Source organism: Microtus ochrogaster, unplaced genomic scaffold, assembly GCF_000317375.1.
Source record: "Microtus ochrogaster isolate Prairie Vole_2 unplaced genomic scaffold, MicOch1.0 UNK66, whole genome shotgun sequence".
In the NCBI taxonomy this organism is placed as follows: Eukaryota; Metazoa; Chordata; class Mammalia; order Rodentia; family Cricetidae; genus Microtus; species Microtus ochrogaster.
The window spans coordinates 819,532-839,057 of record NW_004949164.1 but is presented as its reverse complement, the minus strand read 5'-3'; the positions used below and the strand labels follow the sequence as shown (position 1 = coordinate 839,057).

The window sequence follows — 19,526 nt, the reverse complement described above, 5'->3', positions numbered from 1 at the left end:
CTGGGATTTGTAAGTTATATCTTGATTGCAGTTTCCCCTCCCTCTACATCTCCTATTTCCTCCTCTCTCCCCTCCCATCTTGATCCATCCTCATTTTGTCTCTCATTAGAAAACAAACAGGCATCAAAGGAATAATAATGAAATAAAATAAAGTAAAGCAAGCACATGATAACAGAATAAAGCAGATAGAAGCAAAAGCACCCAGAAAAAGATATAAGAAACAGATGTAGACACAGATTCACTCACTCACACACCCAAGAATCCCATCAAAACACAAACTCAGAAGCCACAACAGATATGCAAAGAACCTATAGTGGAAACAAAAGATGAAATTGAAAAAGAAGAGAAAGGGAGAAGTCCTGACACAGCATTATAAGACAAGGAACCTTCAAAGATGCCAGTGAGGTCGTTTCCTGTTGGCATCTATGGCTGGGCACACAGCCTACCCTTAAGAGTAGCTTGTTTCCCTAATGAGACTTCCTTGAAGAAAACTAAATTTTTATTTGCAAGTATTTATCAGTTGGAGAGAGCTTCTGGGTTAGGGGTGGGGCGTGCGTCCACTTCTCCTTTCATCTCTAGGGGCCTGTCTGGTGGGGAGCCATACAGGTCCTCGGCATGCTGTCTTGTCTCTGTGAGTTCATATGTGCTTGGTCCTGGTGTGTTTAGAAGGCCTCATTTCCTTTGTGTTCTCTGGCTCTTACATTCTTTTCTTCTCCTCTTCTGCTGAATTCCCTGAGCTTTGAGGGGAGGGATTTGATGGAGACATTCCATTTAGGCCTGAGGGTTTCAATGTCTCTCACTCATTTTTTCTAGTGGAATACATTTTCTGCTTTTAACGGCCCAGGTAGAATGTATAATTGGCACAGAAGGAAACACAGGTGTGTGTGCTTGAAGTTGCAAATTTAGTTTACTAGGGCAGGGCAGGGCAGGGCAGGGCAGGGCAGGGCAGGGCAGGGCAGGGCTTTCCTAGACACAACTTTATTTCACTTTATTATATGAATATACCCCCTTCTCTGACCCCCTACACAGATAGATACAATCTCACCAACCCACTCTCCCCAGACAAACACACACCCTAAAAATTATATAATTTCTACCTCTCTTTGCAAGGGATAAGGTGTGATACAGTCTTTGGAATTCTGCATCACCGGACTTTAAAGGTCACAGAGTAAATGGAGAGACAAGACTGTAGGAGGCATCCTCGTGAGGAAGACTGCTACCTTCTCCCAGAAGCAATGCCAGCCCATGGCCATTACCAAAACCTGTGTGGAGAGTGGAGATTCACAGCTCTGGCTGCGCTCATCTGGGACCACCCAAACCAGGTAGTCTCCCAGCTGTCTGCTCAACTCTGGGGCTGTGGAGGTGAGGGGCCTTGTTCTGTGGGAAAGCCCAGTAACTGCCCTTTTATGGGGTTCAGGTCCTGGTCAACCGCTAGAATTTTCCCTAGGTGTAGGGCTGCTGGTTATCTAAGGAACTGGGTGCACTGTGCCTAACACTGACAAATTGCCAGTTACATGCCCATGTTCAAGTTGAGACGTGGATTACATATCTGTAGGTATGAGGACAAATTATACATTCAGTAAGAGGAGAACAGATTCTTTGGGTAGGCTCAGGAGTATGGTGGATTCTTCAGCCCAGAGTCCTTTCTCCATCTTTTGGCCAGGCATAGAAGGGCCTGGGAGATGTCCTAGGCAGCTGCAGTTACTTTGGCCACCAGAAACTTCCAATGTTCTTCCAGATCACTGGCCATGAACACTTCCTAGCTCATGAGAGGGTTTTTACCAATTAACAGAGAGTAAAGAGAAAAAGGACACCAGAGTGTGTTCTTCACACAGCAAATTCAATGAGCAGAAAGGCCTGTCCTTAATTCTAAGATTAAGCCTTTCTTACTGTGTGAGAGTGTGTGTTTGTGTATGAGAGAGAGAGAGAGAGAGAGAGAGAGAGAGAGAGAGAGAGAGAGAGAAATTGTGATAAAAAAGAAGTGATACTAAAATCTTAGTTAAGGTTTAGTTTTTTAACATTCTTTCTTCCAAAAATCACAAGTTGACAACATATTTTCATCTTATTTTAAAGAACTTTTTGGTGAAAGTCATGTACCATGGAGCCCTATTCGGCAAGATCTACATTAGCATCTGTAAAACTTGAGAGTGCACCAGAGCCACTTGGAGGCTCCAATTCTCACAGCAGTGTTTCTGCTTTGTGAGGTCTGAGTGAGGCCATCGGGGTTCCACTTTCTAAGGTCCACAGCTGGAGAAACACAGACCTGGCATCAGGTGACAGGCTGATTCCGCCTTGCCAACTCTGACCAGAGGGCTCTTAGCTTCATAAAGAAGACTAAGAGATAGTGTTGGGGTGTGGATGGAACAACAGCCTGTGTTGGGGGGGAAGCACAGCCTGTGTTAAGAGGGGCACAGCCTGTGTTGGGGGCACAGCCTGTGTTGGGGGCATAGCCTGTGTTGGGGGCACAGCCTGTGTTGGGGGGAAGCACAGCCTGTGTTGGGGGCATAGCCTGTGTTGGGGGGGAATAGCCTGTGTTGGGAGTACAACCTGTGTTGGGGGCACAGCCTGTGTTGGGGCACAGCCTGTCTTGAGGAACACAGTCTGTGTTGGGGGCACAGTCTGTGTTGGGGGTAACTACCTGTGTTGGGGGAATAGCCTGAACTGGGGGCATAGCCTGTGTTGTGGGGGCACAGCCTATGTTACGGGAATAGCCTGTATTGGGGGCACAGTCTGTGTTGGGGAAATAGCCTGTATTGAAGGCACAGCCTGTATTGGGGACACAGCCTGTGCTGGGGGACACAGCCCGTGTTGGGGAGCCACAGCCTGCAGCTGTGGTTTCAGATTACTTTTTCCTGCTGTGGGTATCAATAATACATGCTGGGAAAGCAGTTCTTGTATGGATGGGAATGAACCGTATGACACTACAAAGGCCAGACCGTCCCATTTTCAAACCGGAGGAAGAGAAAATGTTCTAGGCTTTCTGCCTGAGATGTCAGCAGTCTGAAAGTGTCAGGAAGTTTCCCATTCATGGTTTATTTTTGCTTCCTGTGGTCTAGAGCTGTACAGCAGGCAGTCCAGATTTGACTTTCACAGGCCCTGGGGTGACGGAGGGCAGATGTGAGACAGCAGGTGGTCAGAGGTCAAAGGCAATGCCTGGGATATACCTATCTAAACACAGCAGGATCGATGGAACTTCTGAAGGTTATTTAGCATGTCATGATAGCTGGCCCTTGGTTGATTTCTCTGACTAGAGTGTTCTCCAAGGATATATTACTTCTGTCTCATTTCTCTTCCAAATTAATTCACCACCCTGGCATTTTCAATGCAGTTTTAATAATTTTTAGTCTCTCATACTGAGCTCTGAACCTTAGGTCTTAGTACCTGACTTAGTATTGGGTTAAAAGGATCTCACGTGTTACTATCTCTTCAAAATCATGTGTTTAAACAAAGCAGATGGCAAAGGCTAATGGAGAGAAATAATGCGTATCTTGGAAGACTACTGTGTTTCTAGAAAGCCACTTATCCTAAGTTCCCAAAATATCTGAGTGCTCAAAAGTAGTACTTGAGTCTTTCACTAACTCCACTTTGTAATTATAGGACACATTAAGTCATAGGTGGTAGAGGTTGTAAAAAAAAAAAACAAAAAACTATTTCATAGGCTATTCAAAATACAGTTGACAAATTCAGGTTTATATGTTTCTAGCTCCTTGAAACAGCCCTAGATACATACTATCTAAAGTAGACAGAAAAGGTGTGTGAGAATTCTCTGACATTTGCCCTGCTCATCCATAAGCCTCAAATCCTTCCAGGCTGTGCACTTGATGGGAATGCTCAGGCGGAAATTCAGGGATGAGTCAGGTTCAAAAGGTTCATTGAAGCCAAGCGTTCTCTGCATGGTACGCCATGAATGAAACATAACCAACCAATCAAAGTTCAGGTGTGCTGTACCAGGGAGGGAGCCACTTACATTTGTCCTGCAGGGAATCATGGGGCACTTCTCCTTGGGGGCTCTCTTCCAAGTCACCATAATGTAAGACCTTGTGATTTGGTGAAAGCCGACAATACCAAAATTTGTCTGAGGAGAAAAGCAGACGTTCACAGTGTTAATGATTCTAGCTTTGAGAAATATTGCCAGTGCTGTTAGTGCTACCTGGAGGAGAAAAATGACTCATTTGACTTTGGACCTTAAGACCTTAAGAAATCATGGGTTTTTAGTGTCCTGAATGGTAAACCCCCCTGATTTGGGCATTTCAGTATCACCCACTCTGCTCTGCAAACGTTGGTGACCGCAGGAGATATCACCAAACCTAATTCAATGACAAGGTATTTTCTAGGAGGTTCATCAGTGCCTGTAACCACCGACGGGGCTAGTTCTTAGCTACGGAAGCTGGGCAAAGTAGGAGAGGGGTGAAGAAGAACAACCTTTGGGGCCTCGAGCTGCTTCCAATTTGATATCCAGCCTGCTGGGTCGACTGTACGCACACAGCCATCTTTAGTTGGTGCACACCCCTGTTCCTTGGTGCTAACAGAGCACATCCACGATCTGTGCATGAATTATCAGGACACGAGTGATACACACGGGGGTGGGATTCGTGATAAATCATCTGAATGATTCAGAATTTACGGAAAGAATGAAGGTATTCACAAGCAGCCTCCTTCCTAACCACTTCAGAGTAGTGGCGGGATGGGAACGGCCGAAGCTTTAGTGTGGCTCTCACACTGCACTCCCACAATTTGACCCCCTCTGCCCTCAAATGTAATGAGAAAAGGTGAGCAAGACTACGGCAGGGGGAGGGAGGCACATAACACTTTTATAGACCTATAGATATACAGATTGGGAACTTGAACCATGACTGTGGTGTTTGTATAGATGCAAAGGCTCAGTTAGATGGTGGGTCCTCCAGAAAGGCTTCTTTGCTTACCATTATGAACTGAGCTTCTCTAGAAATTACTTGCACCATTAACATCATGGTCTGACATTTTGGTATATACATATTAATCCTATTAATGTTCCCTATAGTAAGACCCAAGATAAGATAAGAAATCCAATGGAATGCTCCCTTGATGTTGGATAAACTGGAAAATGAAGACTTAAGGAGACTTGGTTGAAGCACATCAGGTGCACAGCATCTGTGCCCTACCAGCCTTTTGGCAGTTCGTGCCCCTGGCTCACCCTATGGTCTTGGTCAAATCCCTTCAGTACTGTCCCTGCAGTTCCAAATTACTTTGAAATGACTCTGATAAAATGGTCTCTGCGATTCTTGTCCCACTCATGTATAAAATAACTTAACACTGTTTAAAAAATCCCTAATTGTATCAAAACAAGGCAACCATGAACTTAAAGGACCCTGAACTGTGGTGAAAGCAAAAGCAAGCTATTGAAAAGGAAGAAGAAGATCATTCAATTATTAGGGCTTGCCAACATATCAAAAGTCATTTTATACATACAGCAGTCACAGGTGGTTATGGAGCAGACTTAAAAGAGAGCGGAGCAAGTCATTCCCTCACTAATTCACAGCCATTCTAATAAGCTAATGGAAAATTACTGGGTTTCCATGAGAAGAATGCATATGGGGAAACTGAGATGGAATTTACAATAGGAATTATGAAGTCTGGAGGACATCAAGTGTTGTGCGCATCATGGAACTGTTAGAGACCTGACATAACAAGACATGGTGGTCCTCTCTGCACACAAGGAACACATGGCCTACGGCCTGGTCTACACGGACTACGAGGAGCACAATTTGCTGTAAGGTATGCTCCCTGAGTGGATTTGGAGGCTAAGGGTGAGGGAAAGGAAGCCAGTGAGGTGTGACACTGGGATCTTCAGCTTTTCTGTTGATTAAGATCTGTCTGTTCTTTAGAGGAATGACATCTTTGCATCCCGGAGCTATCCCATGACTCAGTGGTACTATGTGAAGCCAATGAGTCAATAATGGCGCAGTGATCATTTATATTCAATAAGTTCTGATGGGAAGAATTAAGAAAGTAAACTAGTTTAACACAATATGGAATGAACTGTACAATGTATATTCATCTATAAAATAGATTAAATTTTAAATTGCTTCTTCCATTTTCAGGATAAATCAGTTATCTAAAAGGATTTTCAATAAGTTGGGAATGCATCTACTACTCCTCAAAAATACAAGAAGCCATTAAGTAAGGGTAGAAATGAGAGACTGAACTTGGACCCTCAATTCTTGGCGGCAGTAGAGAGTTGGACCACATAAATGCTTGTGTCAAGGGCTGGGAAGTAGAGACAAACACGATCTAGATAGGAATGGGGAATTTCTCTTGCTTACATAATGCATTCTTAATCAATAAATCAATACAGAGCAGTGACTAGCTCTTACTTATCCCTTGACAAAAACGACCACCTATGTTGGAAAGTTGGATGGAAGCTTATTTAAAAGAAACACAATAGTCTTACCTGAAACTCTGACTTGACTGTCTGCTTCACAATTAAAGACTGCTTCTTCCTTTCTGAGACTTAAGTTACCTTGAGTTACAGGACACCACCTTTCCCTGGTTTTCTTCCTACCCCTAGCTAGTTCTTCTCTTACTCTACACAAATTCCCCTTACTCTGTCCATTGCTACAATGGTCATGAGCAAAAAGGTCTGTGAATGCCTGATGGTAGCAATGTGTTATTGTGATTCTCAGCAAGTAAGAAGTTTTGGATGGATTACAAAACAATGAAAAAGGGGCTGAAGAGGCTGAGAAGCTTGTCTTGATTTGTGATCAAATGTGAAGATGCTAAGGTAACATCTTTCTTCTGAGATGGAATCTGCAGCCCTTTGGTTGATAGGCATCAGGACTTGCATAATTCTGTCTCAAATGTTGGGCTTTGGAGGGGAGTGAAGCTGCCCACGCCCACCAGTATAGCACACAGCACACCGACATCGGTATCAGTCAATAGCAGCAGCCTGATTTGTAGTTTTCTTTTGTGAGAAAAAAAATGTGCATTTTCCTTTTAAGACTCAGCATGATGCTATGAGTTCCTCAATCCCTTTGGGCAATAGAAGAGTGGATCTCGTCATTAAAAGCAATTAGCAAGAAGCAATGAGAACATTATCAAAGATTGTTTACTAGCATCTACAGAGGATGTGAGAGCTAATGTGAGGGCCTTGTAGTCAATACAAATTAGAATATATTAACAGTTGTCTTTCCAACTCCAAACTAGAAAATATGGAGGCAATTTTCTGCTTCAAGCTTTTCCTTTGTTCTTATTCATACCGTCTTTTTGTCTTTCTCTCTTTTCTCCTTTCCTTTGTCATAGGTCCCTCTTTTCTTTCCTTCCTCCATCCTCCTTAGCCTTGTTAAGGATCGGAGGGAGTAGCTGGTTTCAGAGCCCATATTTTTGTTTCTTTTCTGTACTGTAATAAAACACCCTAACAAAAGCAGCCTATGGTGGGTGGGAGAGCATTATTTGCTTTAGATTTCCAAGTCACAATCCGTCATTGAGGAAAACCGATGGCTGGACGGGAATCATAGAGGAACCGCTGCAATGGCTTGTTCTCTGGCTTGCTCACAGGCTCATACTTAGGTACCTTTCTACATTGCATGAGCCTACCTACTTGTCTCAGGGTGAGGGGAAGGAAGCCAGTGAGGTGGGACACTGGGATCTTCAGCTTTTCTGTTGATTAAGATCTGTCTGTTCTTTAGAGGAATGACATCTTTGCATCCTGGAGCTATCCCATGACTCAGTGGTACTATGTATAAGCAGCCGGACGGTGCTGCTTATAGTGGGCTGAGCTCTCCTGTATCAATCAGGACAGACAACACAGATGCCCATCGGTCAGTTTGATCTAGGTGATTCTCCGGGTGAGGCTATGTCAGGCTGACAGTTCATGCTAACTAGGACAGCCCATAAACCTGGGAAAGAAGGTCTAATTAAAGCTATTTATGATGCTACATGGATTGCTATAAGCTAAAAATCACCGAGAAGTGAAATTATTAGAACACTGTCCAACAGTCAAAGTGATGGGTATCTGTTTTATCCAATAAGAAAACAAATTAATTTTTTTTCTTCATTTGCCAACTTAGCCCCAGGTACGGTAATCATGCCTCTTGGTCTTTAGAGGAGACCAGGTCATTGAGTAATAGTTACTACTACTGGTGTGACATGCTGGATGTTACATGAGGGGTAGGAATTGAGTCTGATCAACTCTGCTTAGGAAACAGGGAACTTCCTGGTGTTGGGTGCAGAGTCGTGTCTGGTAGCAGGCTCTGGGAATCCCTTGTCACAGAAGTGGGGAAGCATTTCCTAACCTATACTGTTAGAACACTGCTAGCAGAATGTTTGGTCTCTCTAAGATGCCCTAAACTAAACAAAATCATCATTGTGTTCAGAAAGTCCATATCTTGCCTAAGATTCAGCCTTTCTGAATCAAAGAACAGTTCTGGACAGTGCCAGGAAAGGGAAAAGTCACTTTCCCAGTGATGAGATCCACAAGTTTCTCTGTTGGTTCAGGGAGGGGGATGGCAGCTGTGGGTGACCATGAAGGCCGTTCTGCTTTTCAAACACTTCCCAACCCACTGGATGTTCTTCAAAGCCAGAGACTGTGTGTGGAGTTTGAATGCTACCTCCTTAGAGGCAGTGTGTCCTTTCCTAGTTTGTGAGTCTAGAACTCTCACGCACTCAGCAAGATTGCTGGTACAAATGGACACTGGGTGAACACACAAACCTTGGTTACACACCTGGTCCTAGCACTCTGTGAGAGCCTTGAGCAAAATAATAAATGGAAAGCTCTCTGTTATTCACCTACAAAGTGATAGCCTTAACTTCATGAGTAAAACATACATGACTGATCCATCCTGCATTCACCACAGGGCTGGTTACCAGCATTGGTTCAGTCAGAGAACATGACCACCCCCTATTTACCCTTCCACCTGTTTGAAACGGTGCTCACTCATTATTTGGATCCACTGAACGCCTTTCTCAAAGTTCAACTGTTTTCTCTTATCCAAATGGAAATACCTGACTTTTTGCTAAAACGAGCTAATTAGGTTTCATGAAACACCAAAAGAGAAATGTAATTAAAACAGAAGAAAGAAGCAGCTTGTTGCCCGGAAGGGTTGAGAAAGATGCTGCACCTGACCCATGCATTTGGCTCCAGGGTTCTGACAGGGTTACAAGACTTATGTGAGGTACAAAGGCCTTGCTGACTGAAGTGGGAAGACATGTTATATCCAGCACAGAATTCTGAGATAACTCGGTCACGTTGGCACTTTAAGACAGGACGCTACCAAACATCTTTAGTGAGAAGCAAGCTTTATGCATCATATCTTGAAATGGTTCTATAGTGTTTAGCCCTGGGGTTATCAAGACTACTCAATGTAAGAAATTCTGAGAAAACTGAATTTCTAAAATGTAGAAAGTAGAGGGAAATGTTGAAGATTGCAGTGTCACGAAGCAATAATAGCTGTACCACAGACAACCTTTAAGAACGTATCTTGCTGTCCCCGTCAGGAGTATGTGGGACGAGAAGCATGGTGGAGCCTTACATGTCGTCAGAACAGAAGGCAAGAAGCAGGCATGAGACATCCAGTAGTGTGCTTCTTGGGTTTAAAAATTATATGCCAAGTAACTATAACCCCAAATAGTCATAAGAGTAGGCTTGAATGTTTGATAACCATCATACTAAATGCTAACAGTAGTTTACTTAATCTTTGCAACTACCTACTTAATGTAGGAAATTGTACCATCCTTGTGTGACAGAAGCCGAAAAGAGTCCAGGTTGATGAGTAGGTTGCCAACAGCTACCCAGTCTGGAGTGGGGAGGCTGGAACTTAAGCCAGGTTAATACGTATCACATAATTTTCTGCCTCTTAGGGCTACTGTGGCCCAGACTTGTCATGTTTGCATCACTTGTGGATGAGACAGGAAGAGATGGGATGCAACTGGGAGGCATTCTGACAAAATGTAGCAAAGGAAAAGATGCTTTTCAAACTCCTCCCCTTCCAGTTCTATGAGCCTGGAAGCTCTCACATTTTCTCCTGTAAACCAATGACTCAATCTGCTCATCTGTGTCCTCTTCACTGTGAGATGAGTTGGAAGGCTGTGGTTCCTGCACAGGGCGTACCAGACCTAATCTGTGATGAAGTCTCCTTGAACACGCATATACTTATAGTAGTAGTGATCAATTTCAAGCCCCAGCCTACAGCTAGGCTGTACGAAACTAAGTGCAGTGTTTTGAGGAAGCGATGAGAAACTCAAGCAGTGCAGGCAGAGGGCCGGTAACCAGAGTTAACCAACTTCAGCTTGCAGAAGGAGAATCTTGTATTAAACTGGCCCCACTCTGTCCAGATCATTACTAACTCATCAGCTAGATACTAATGCTTTTGTTCATTATGAAGTTCATCAACAATGAGGGCTAAATATTTTTTAAACAAGAATCTGTAATTATCTTATCTAGATACAAAGATTCTGGTAGAGTCAATGTATTTCAGTCTAGAAGGAGACATCCGATAGTGTAGTGGACTGGAAGGTTCAGTATAATTGTAAGTACTAGGAGTCAGCTCTGAAGTGTCTCTGTGTGCTTTCCCCATTCTAAATACTTCTGTGTCTTTTGCCCAATCTCAAGTACAAGAAGAAAATGTTTTAAGTTATGTTTATGGGTCCATATATCCTGGATATTGATCTTCCAGAGACAATAAGGAGATGAGGTCATACAGCTAACTATCTGGCTAATAGTTCTCAGATCCAAGAGTGCTAGACTCCCATCTTGAAGGGCTTTCAGACATCAGATGTCTGCCTGAAGACACTAATGGGGCCAACTGCACAGACAAGAAGTTCATGACCAAGTCTTCTCTCTCCCAGACCTGTTTTTATTTTCTTTTTTAAACACAAGTTTTCAGATGAACAGTGCTCCTATTGGCTCTGTTTCTAGGACCTACATTCCCAACTACCTTTATTTCTTGAAAAAGTCTTAGGAAACAGGTATGGATATTGACTAAAAACTGCTCAAGTCTATACCCGGACAAGGGCAGCCAACCCTTAGCACTGTGGTATAATGTCTCACTTGGACCTGATGCCCAGCACAAGGAATGCAAAGAGCAATGGGACCTGGGCTCATTCTTCAAGGGCTGAATTTAGGGGATGAGTTCTCTCTTCTTCTATAATGCAAACCTTTCTCAGTAGCAGGGCCAGCTTAGCCTTTCTGTCTCCATGCTCTTCCCAGGCCTATACAAAGCTCTTTGTCAGGGATTCACATCCTCTCCAAAAGCCCCACACTTACTCCAGAAAGTTCTGCTTTTTGAAATCCTTCAGTGTCATTTTCAGTGGTAGCATCAACATATTTCAATTATTGAACACTCAGCACAGAGAGCAGCTAAAGCAAATGGCCAGAGAGATGGGCACAAACACAAATTGATTGCTATCATTAGTGGGTGAGCTTTGTATCCGAGCAAGGCATCCGCTGGGTTTCAGAACTACCTGCCAGAGTCGCCCCAGCTCATGACTAATATCTCTTCTTAGCACAGTTGTTAAGGCCTCTGCTTTTGCCCAGCTCTTTCTCAATGTCTTTACCCTTTCGCAAACCTTATTTCTCGGTTCTGCTTCCCAGCTGTTTTCTTCTAGGACAGTATGACTTGAATACTTGGTGCAATCAGAATCGTGTCAAGAGAGCAAGAAACAATCAAAGCAGAGAAACAGCTGGGGCTGGTTCCTGTCTAGTGTGCCTGGCCTACCGGCACCTTTTTTTTTTTTTTTTGATTTGACATTTTGAGGTCAGAAATCAGAGAGAATTCAGAAATCCATCTTGAAAGATTCTGAAAATGGATTCTATCTCATTTTAAGTTGCCGCTGCTTACACCCCCCGTGGGAACAGCATTGATTTGGAAAGTTTGAGAGTATGGCCCACCCATACTGCAAGGACCAAGATCCAAGCAGACAGTGACAGTTTGCAAAGGAAGGATGTGGCTAAGGTGAGTAAAGGCACTTGTTGTGAAGGCCTGATGACTGGAGCTTAATTCCTTTAATTTACAGAGGCAGAAAAGACTCACAAAAGTTGTCCTCAGATCTCTGTCTGTGCACCATGGAGTCTGTATACCTTCGCCCACACATAAACCATAAGTACAATAAGGACAAACAAAACAGACACTTCAAAAGCAAAAACTAGAAGGAAGGGCCTGAAACTTTAGAGGATGAACCCTAGCTCTTCTGTAACTTCACAAATTACTCAATCTGCAGGATCCCTGTTTCGCTGTGTGCAAATGTGCACCGTTACACTATACACTTCACAGGGCTACTCTGAGGATGAATTGCATCTATCCAGTTATGTGTGCTTCAACAATGGGGCTAGGTTCTGAGAAACGCATTCTTAGGTGATTCTGTCATGTGACTGTCATACAGTGCATTTAAACACAAAACTCCTAGTGGCCACCATTGTGTGTGTGGTCCCCTGTTGACTGGTATGTGGCCCGTGGCTATGTAAGAACCACACAGAGTGAAGAGGCTTGCGCATGCGTGAGTCACAGCATGTTTTAGCAATTGTCAGCACCGCCACTAGTAGCCTTGTAGCACCAAATGGCAAAGAACAGATTTTTAGATCCACGGCTTTTTCGGTCATTTTGCACCTTGGTTCTCCCTACACATGAAACATGGTCTTACCCAGACTGCCATCCCGTCTCAAGCAAATGCTGTCCTTCAATGACACCATGCCTTTTGATTACCCAGAAGCAAGCTACTATCGTCTCAGCCGGTGTAGAGAGCTCCTAAACAGTACCTTGTCTCCGACGAGCGTTGAGTTTCCTAAAGCAGGTTCCTTCCACGAGGCGGTTCAGGCGCTGCTGTTTGATCAGCTCTAAGATTTCTGGCTGGATCTTCTCCTTTAGTTCCCTATTGGAGGACAAACACATCACGTTCCACACCGCACCTAGAGAAACAGTCCCCGGGTGAGGGCTGATGGGCAGGGAGCCTGAGTGCCTGCTTTCAGGAACACCCTAGGACCTCACCAATTGGCACTTTAGAGAATCATTTAGAGATTTTTCTAAGTGGTGTTGGGAAAAATCTAGGCCAGGGTTCCCGGGAGAAACAACACTATCGAGACTCTGACATTTACAGACTATCCACAAAAGTAACAGCCTCTTTTGTGATTTTTTTTTCTCTAGAACAAAGCCGTCTGAGAAATCCCTTCTTTTACAAAGTCACAGATACAGCTTAGGCAAAACTCCAAGGAAATAAATTCCTTAGTTTCTCCCGTGTCGCAAAAAGCAAAACAAAATGAACAAAAAAACCTACATCAATTTTGGGATGTGACCAAGTATGAATATTGGGTGATCATTGCTACATCCCATACCTATCTACATCCTAAACAAGGACCACCTTTTATTTTGTATTCCATCTGTCACAAATGAGAACCATAAGACTGTCCTATATTCCAGCCCACAGAGACTGGGATAATGATGGAATAAATCAGTATTATTTGTAACTCGTCTCAGGACAATAGACTGTCATTCAGTTTTAGATGAACCATGCTGCAAAGACTCCACGATAGAGCGCAATGGTTTTCTAAACATTCAAGGAACTTTTACGCCACTATGAAGTTTTATTAGCATTCTGGCATCTGAGGCTAGTAAAGTCAGAATATTCTAGTCAAAGTTGTACAGGGAGCCACAGAGCTGAGCCCTCAGAGACCTGTTGAGAGTGCCGTCTATAACAGAAGTCAGGAAACTTGGGTCCAGTTGAGGCTGTGTCTGTCACTCTTGTTTTCACATGGCTCAGCTGAGTCCCAGTTTCCTAACTGGGAAGGGATCAGAACTCTGCCTGAGGAAATGCTATGGCTCCCGAAGGAGACAAGGCTAGCAGAAGTCTAGAAACACTGGCTGGCCAGGGAGGCATGACTGAATTTACCTTGGTGATCACTTTCTTTGGCCCAGCTAAACACTCCAAATGATCACTATGACCTCACTTAAGGCTCAATGGTCAGCTTTGATCTCAAGTCCACCCTTGCTCTGGCCCTGGACAGGACACTTGTTCTCAGCTGCTCTGGTTTGCAGGTGGGCAAGGCACTTGTGATTGGCAAGTACTCAGAAGACTAGTCGTGCATTGTGAAATTACACCTCACCTGATTTCACTTCTCGCAGACTAAAATACATTTGGAGGATGAGTATTAAGGTCAACTTTTCCACCCTACAGATGAGGAAACTCCTCAGGAAGGTTAAGTTTAGAGTATAGACTCCAATCTTATGCTAATGTGAACAAAAAATACATGGAAAACCTGTCTCAAGAAGAAAAGTGAGTCTTTAAAAAGATCAGTGAGTAGGGCAGGGCAGATGGCTCAGCAGTTGTGAACACTTGTTGCTCTTGCAGAGGACCCAGGTTTGGTTCCCAGCACCCACCTGGTGACTCACAGCTGTGTATAATTCCAGTTCCAGGAGATCTGGTGCCCTCTTCTGGCCACTGTGGGCAGCAGGTATGCATATGGTGCATATACGCACATGCAGGCAAAACAAATCATATAGAAAATAACTAAATGAAAACTTTTTCTTAAAAAAGAAAAAAGTAACATAAAAAGGATTCGGGCATCTAACAAGATGCTTTTGTACTGCACTAATAGGACAGTCAAACTTAAATTTCAATTTGATGTAATCACTGGATAGAGTTGTAGGAGATAGTCTGATTAGGTTAGTTGAGGTGGGTGGACCTGCCTACTCTGGCTGGTACCATCCCCTGGGGTGAGATTCTAGATTGTCAATTAAAAAACGTGAGCTCTGCACCAGGGTTCTTCATTCTCTGCCAAGCTTCCATTGCTGTAACTTCCTGGACACACTGTACATTATCCTCGAACCATGAGCAAACGAAGCCCTTTTCCCCTTAAGTTGCTTCTGTCAGAACATCCTGTCAAAGCCACAGGAGACATCACTGGATAACTGTGCACATCTGAGGCTGAGATGGCCTTGAGGACCTGTGCGATATGGCAATGCGACACACACTAATGATACAGCATGCAGAATCTGCAAGGCCTTCCTTCTGTGCACAGGCATCTGAGGTCTCAGCTCAGGATTTCAGATCACTATAACTCTACCAGTGCTCATCTTCTATAAAATAGACTCAGCGAATCAAGCTTTGATGAACCCTGAAATGGAGAAGAGGCTGAGCACTGCATGGGCAGCTGCTCACAGCAATAAATTATTGCTTCTGATTTCTACATCTGGGTAATCGGGCAAAGAAGAAAAGATAACCTCTGGGGAGAGGAAGGAAGAGGTTTGGAACTCAACAATTTTGAGGATAGTTTTGATAGGTTAGGCTTAAGGTATTAAAATGCAGAGATGAGAATCATGAAGAGGAAATTTTGAGAAATTCTAATGGATGTTTCATGATGTTTTGGGTAAAATTTGGATATACTTATCATCACACATGTCTTGACCAAATCCATTAGATGTACTAAAAGAAGTGAATCTTTTTTTTTCTCCACAAGAATTTATACAAGAGTCTGTCTCCCTTCTTAATGAAATTCTGAAGACTCCAAACATGATTGGACATAGGGAAATTAAACAGCCTTTTCAATACTATTTTTTGACTTCTTCTGTTTCCTTGCAACTAGACTTGGCTGCCATGTATTCATGACACCAAGAAATCTCAGACACCCTTACAATGTGTTTCGGTGACTGAGACACGACCTCTTAGGCATGCCAGGTAAGAATACTCTAGCTGTAACCCTGCTCTGAAATATTTGACTTGTAGTCACTGAGGCTGGGGCCATGGGTTCACTGGCTGACATGTAAATGAAGGAGAAAGCTCAAAGGAGGGCTGGTAAATGAGTTTGTGCAAAGCAGTTCAGTCTAGTACACTGGTTCTCGACCTTCTCATGCTGCGACCCTTACCACAGTTCCTCCTGTGATATAACCCAAAATCATAAAATTATTTTCATTGCTATTTCATAACTGTAATTTTACAACTGTTATGAATTATAAATAGCTGATATTTCTGATGATCTTAGGCAACCCTTGTGAGAGGGGTAGCAACTCACAGGATGAGGACTGCTGGTCTAGTACCTACTCCGGAAAACAATTCTAATCCAGGCTCAGCAAGGCCAGCGCAGTACACAGAAGACATTCAGAACCTCTAGACTGAAGTCAACTCTTAGCCTGGAGTCTACCCAGCTGAGTCACCGCTCCCCATTGGTTTGACAAATATTCTCTATAAAGCATCAGATAGTAAATGTTTTAGGCTTTGTGGGCTTCTAGACTTACAAAAAACTCAATGAATGTGACTTAATTTTAATAAAATTCATTTGCAGAAATCAGGAGTGGGAAGATTTGGTTCAAAAACTACTACTCAAGAACCTCTAAACTAGGAGGGCCCTCCAGACACTTCAGACTGAGTGACAACGGCACTTTCATGGAAACGGATCTTTTGCTGTCTCAGTTCTGGAGAATGTCAGGGCCCATTCCCTGGACTACTTCTGTTCCTTAACTAAACAGACCCGTGGCTTTCATTACCATTTTCATTCTGACAGCTCTCGAATTTGTATTTCCAACCTAGACCCACCTGCTGACCTCCAAACTCACCTGCCTGGCCGCCTCGCTGGGCATCCTATAGCCTGGCATATTCAGAGCTGAACTCCTGAGCCCTGGCCCACATCACTGCACCCCAAAGTGCTGCCCTTTAGTTTTTGGGTCCCACATCTGGAGCCCATCTTGATTCTTCTCTTTATACAAGTACAACTACAGCCAATCCACCAGGAAATATCATCTCCTCTTCTCTCCAAAATATAATTAATGTAGAGCAAAAACTTATCTTCTTATCTCTTGCTTAAATTATTAAAATAGCCTCCTAACTGGCCTTCTTGCTTCCAAATGTGCCTCCTTAGAGTGTTTCCAACACAGAACTCCATGCTAGCCATCCCTGAAACCCCGAATGGCTTCCACCAAAGCCCCAGGTTCTAGATATCGTCCTAGGGTCACTTCTTGTTGCTGCTGTCCTCACTTGTTCTGATGCTGCCACTTTACCTCCTGGTTAACTGAAAACTCAGATCTACTGTGACCGCAGGATGCTTTCACAAGTAATCCTTCCTGCTTGGAGTGCCCTTTACCCAAATATCTACACGGCATGCTCTCTGAATCCCTAATACAAGCTTCCTTCATATGTCATCATTATAACTAAAGGTATCTACTTTTACCATCTTTAAAAATATACTTTATTTCTTCTATCGTGCCCTATGGAGACATTCTATCACCACTTAACTTTCTGTCACCTTACATATATTATATATATAATCATGCATGTATATTATCTATTTTCCCCCTCTAAGATTTAACACCCCAAGGGTTAGGGTTACATATGTTCTATTCATTGCTAAATCAGAAGCATAAAGAACAATGACCAGCTTGTATCAGACATTGATAAATATTTGTCAGATGTTTGAACACTGAACATGGTATATCTATATAGACAAACCTACTGGAATAGGCTTTGAGTGCAACAGTAGGCTGGCGGGCTGGTCTTTAGGAAAGCTGCCGCTGGTAATATGTATGTATCAGCTTTGTTTCTCACTCTTTAAGAAAACATTTTCTTTTTCATTTATTTCTCTTGTACATGCTTAGACAAGCATGTACACCAGCATCAGGGTTCCCATTTCGTATACTACTAAAGGCACAACTTGTTACATTCTGTGTTTTGTAATAAGAGTGATCATTTATTCAGTGCATATCATAAGCTGAGCATGCGCTGATTGGTTTCCTACACTATTGTTTTGGACCCTTGTAGCAGCTTAATGTTGTGAGGGCTTTCACTGTTTTCATTCCCCAGAGCAGGGAAACGCAGGCTTAGAAGGGACGATGTGACTTCTGCAGAAGGCACATCTGCAAAGGGCTGCACCGAAATTAGAACTGGTCTCAGAACTCCAGCTGCAGCACATTTTCCCTGCCTGTGTTACTGCTTTGCTGTTGTCTCTTCTCTTCTTCCAACTAAATGACCCACTTCTGGACTGTTTAAGCTGTTTATCTCTGTTGTTAGCCTGTACCAATAACGAGGATGAACTTATCTTCTCTGTCAAGTGGCAAATCAAAAGCATGCCCTCTTTGAAATCGTTCATCAGAACCAGGACGTAAGCCAGGGCTGCTGTTTCCCAAACATTTCTTCACGTGATACTAACTTTTTCCTTCTTGGGATACATCACCATTTTTATCAAATGCAGTTGATGGAGTTTGCGCCAGCTAAGGTTTGCCACTGTGCGATGTGTGATATGCAGGCGGTCGTGGGAGGGAGAGAGTGCTATGGAGCTGGAGAAGCTAGAAAGCCAGTGGAAGGCCACATGATCAGCTGCAGCCGGGTTGCTGACCTTGTTTGCTGAGTAAAAGGTTTGAACTAGGCAGCCTTAATAGTTGCTTCATTGAGTCTATAATCTGTGATCCTAAAGAAGCTAAATAAGGTGAACCCAAAGAAAAACATAGTTGTTATCCTGGGTATGGGAAGTAGACAAGATTGCTGGGCAAAACATTGGGAACTGGGGGGTGGGGTGGGATGGGGGTAAGGGGAGATGGGGAGAGAAAAGTAAGAAGGGGAGAATGGGGGGAACTTGAGGAAATGGGATGATTGGGAGAAAGGAAGGTTGGATAGAGGAGCAGGGAATCACATAACTTAATTAAGGGAGCCATCTTAGGGTTGGCAAGAGACTTGAACCTAGAGGGGCTCCCAGGTGCCCAGGGCGATGTCCCCAGTTAGCTCCTTGGGCAGCTGAGGATAGAGAACCTGAAATGACCCTATCCTATAGCCATACTGATGAATATCTTGCATATCACCATAGAACCTTCATCTGGCGATGGATGGAGATAGAGACAGAGACCCACACTGGAGCATCGGACTGAGCTCCCAAGGTCCCAATGAAGAGCAGAAGGAGGGAGAAGATGAGCAAGGAAGTCAGGACCAAGAGGGGTGCAACTAACCACGGAGACAGTGGGGCTGATCTATTGGGAGCTCACCAATGCCAGCTGGATTGTGACTGAAAAAGCATGGGATAAAATGGGACTCTTTGAACATGGCGAACAATGAGGGCTGATGAGAAGCCAAAGACAATGGCGCTGGGTTTTGATCCTACTTCATGTTCTGGCTTTGTGGGAGCCTAGCCAGTATGGATCTTCACCTTCCTAGACCTGGACGGAGTGGGGAGGACCTTGGACTTTCCACAGGGCAGGGAACCTTGACTGCTCTTCGGACTGGAGAGGGAGGGGGAGACGAGTTTGGGAGAGGAGGAGAAGAGTGGGAGGAGGGGGAGGAAAATGGGAGGCTGGGAGGAGGCGGGAATTTTTTTTTCTTTCAATAAAAAAAAGAAAAGAAAAGAAAATAGTTGCTTCTAGCTCTCCCACTCAGGCATTCTAACCACTGAGCTTGAATAGATGCAGTTCCTTTTTCAAAATCTAGATGTGCTTCCTGTAACTGAATACCGAGCAGTCTGAGATGAGTCCTCCCCACCCCTCAACTTTTTAGTTGGATACTGAGGCACCTAATGCTTCTCAGCACCTTGGGATGAGCCTAAGATTGGATACTGAGGCACCTAATGCTTCTCAGCACCTTGGGATGAG

The 19,526-nt window shown here is 43.8% G+C and overlaps 1 protein-coding gene across 6 annotated transcripts in view; it reads right to left on the bottom strand.

Moving 5' to 3' along the window:
- The window catches only part of Elmo1 (engulfment and cell motility 1), a 532,260-nt gene that overhangs the window by 18,811 nt on the left and 493,923 nt on the right, over positions 1–19,526 (bottom strand). For all 6 annotated transcript variants that reach the window (XM_026777428.1, XM_005369890.2, XM_026777430.1 and 3 more), the window contains 2 exons: positions 12,728–12,840; positions 3,968–4,075 (listed from right to left, as the gene is read on the bottom strand). In XM_026777428.1, the coding sequence (XP_026633229.1) occupies positions 3,968–4,075; positions 12,728–12,840 (221 nt within the window). The remainder of the gene's footprint in view (positions 1–3,967; positions 4,076–12,727; positions 12,841–19,526) is intronic.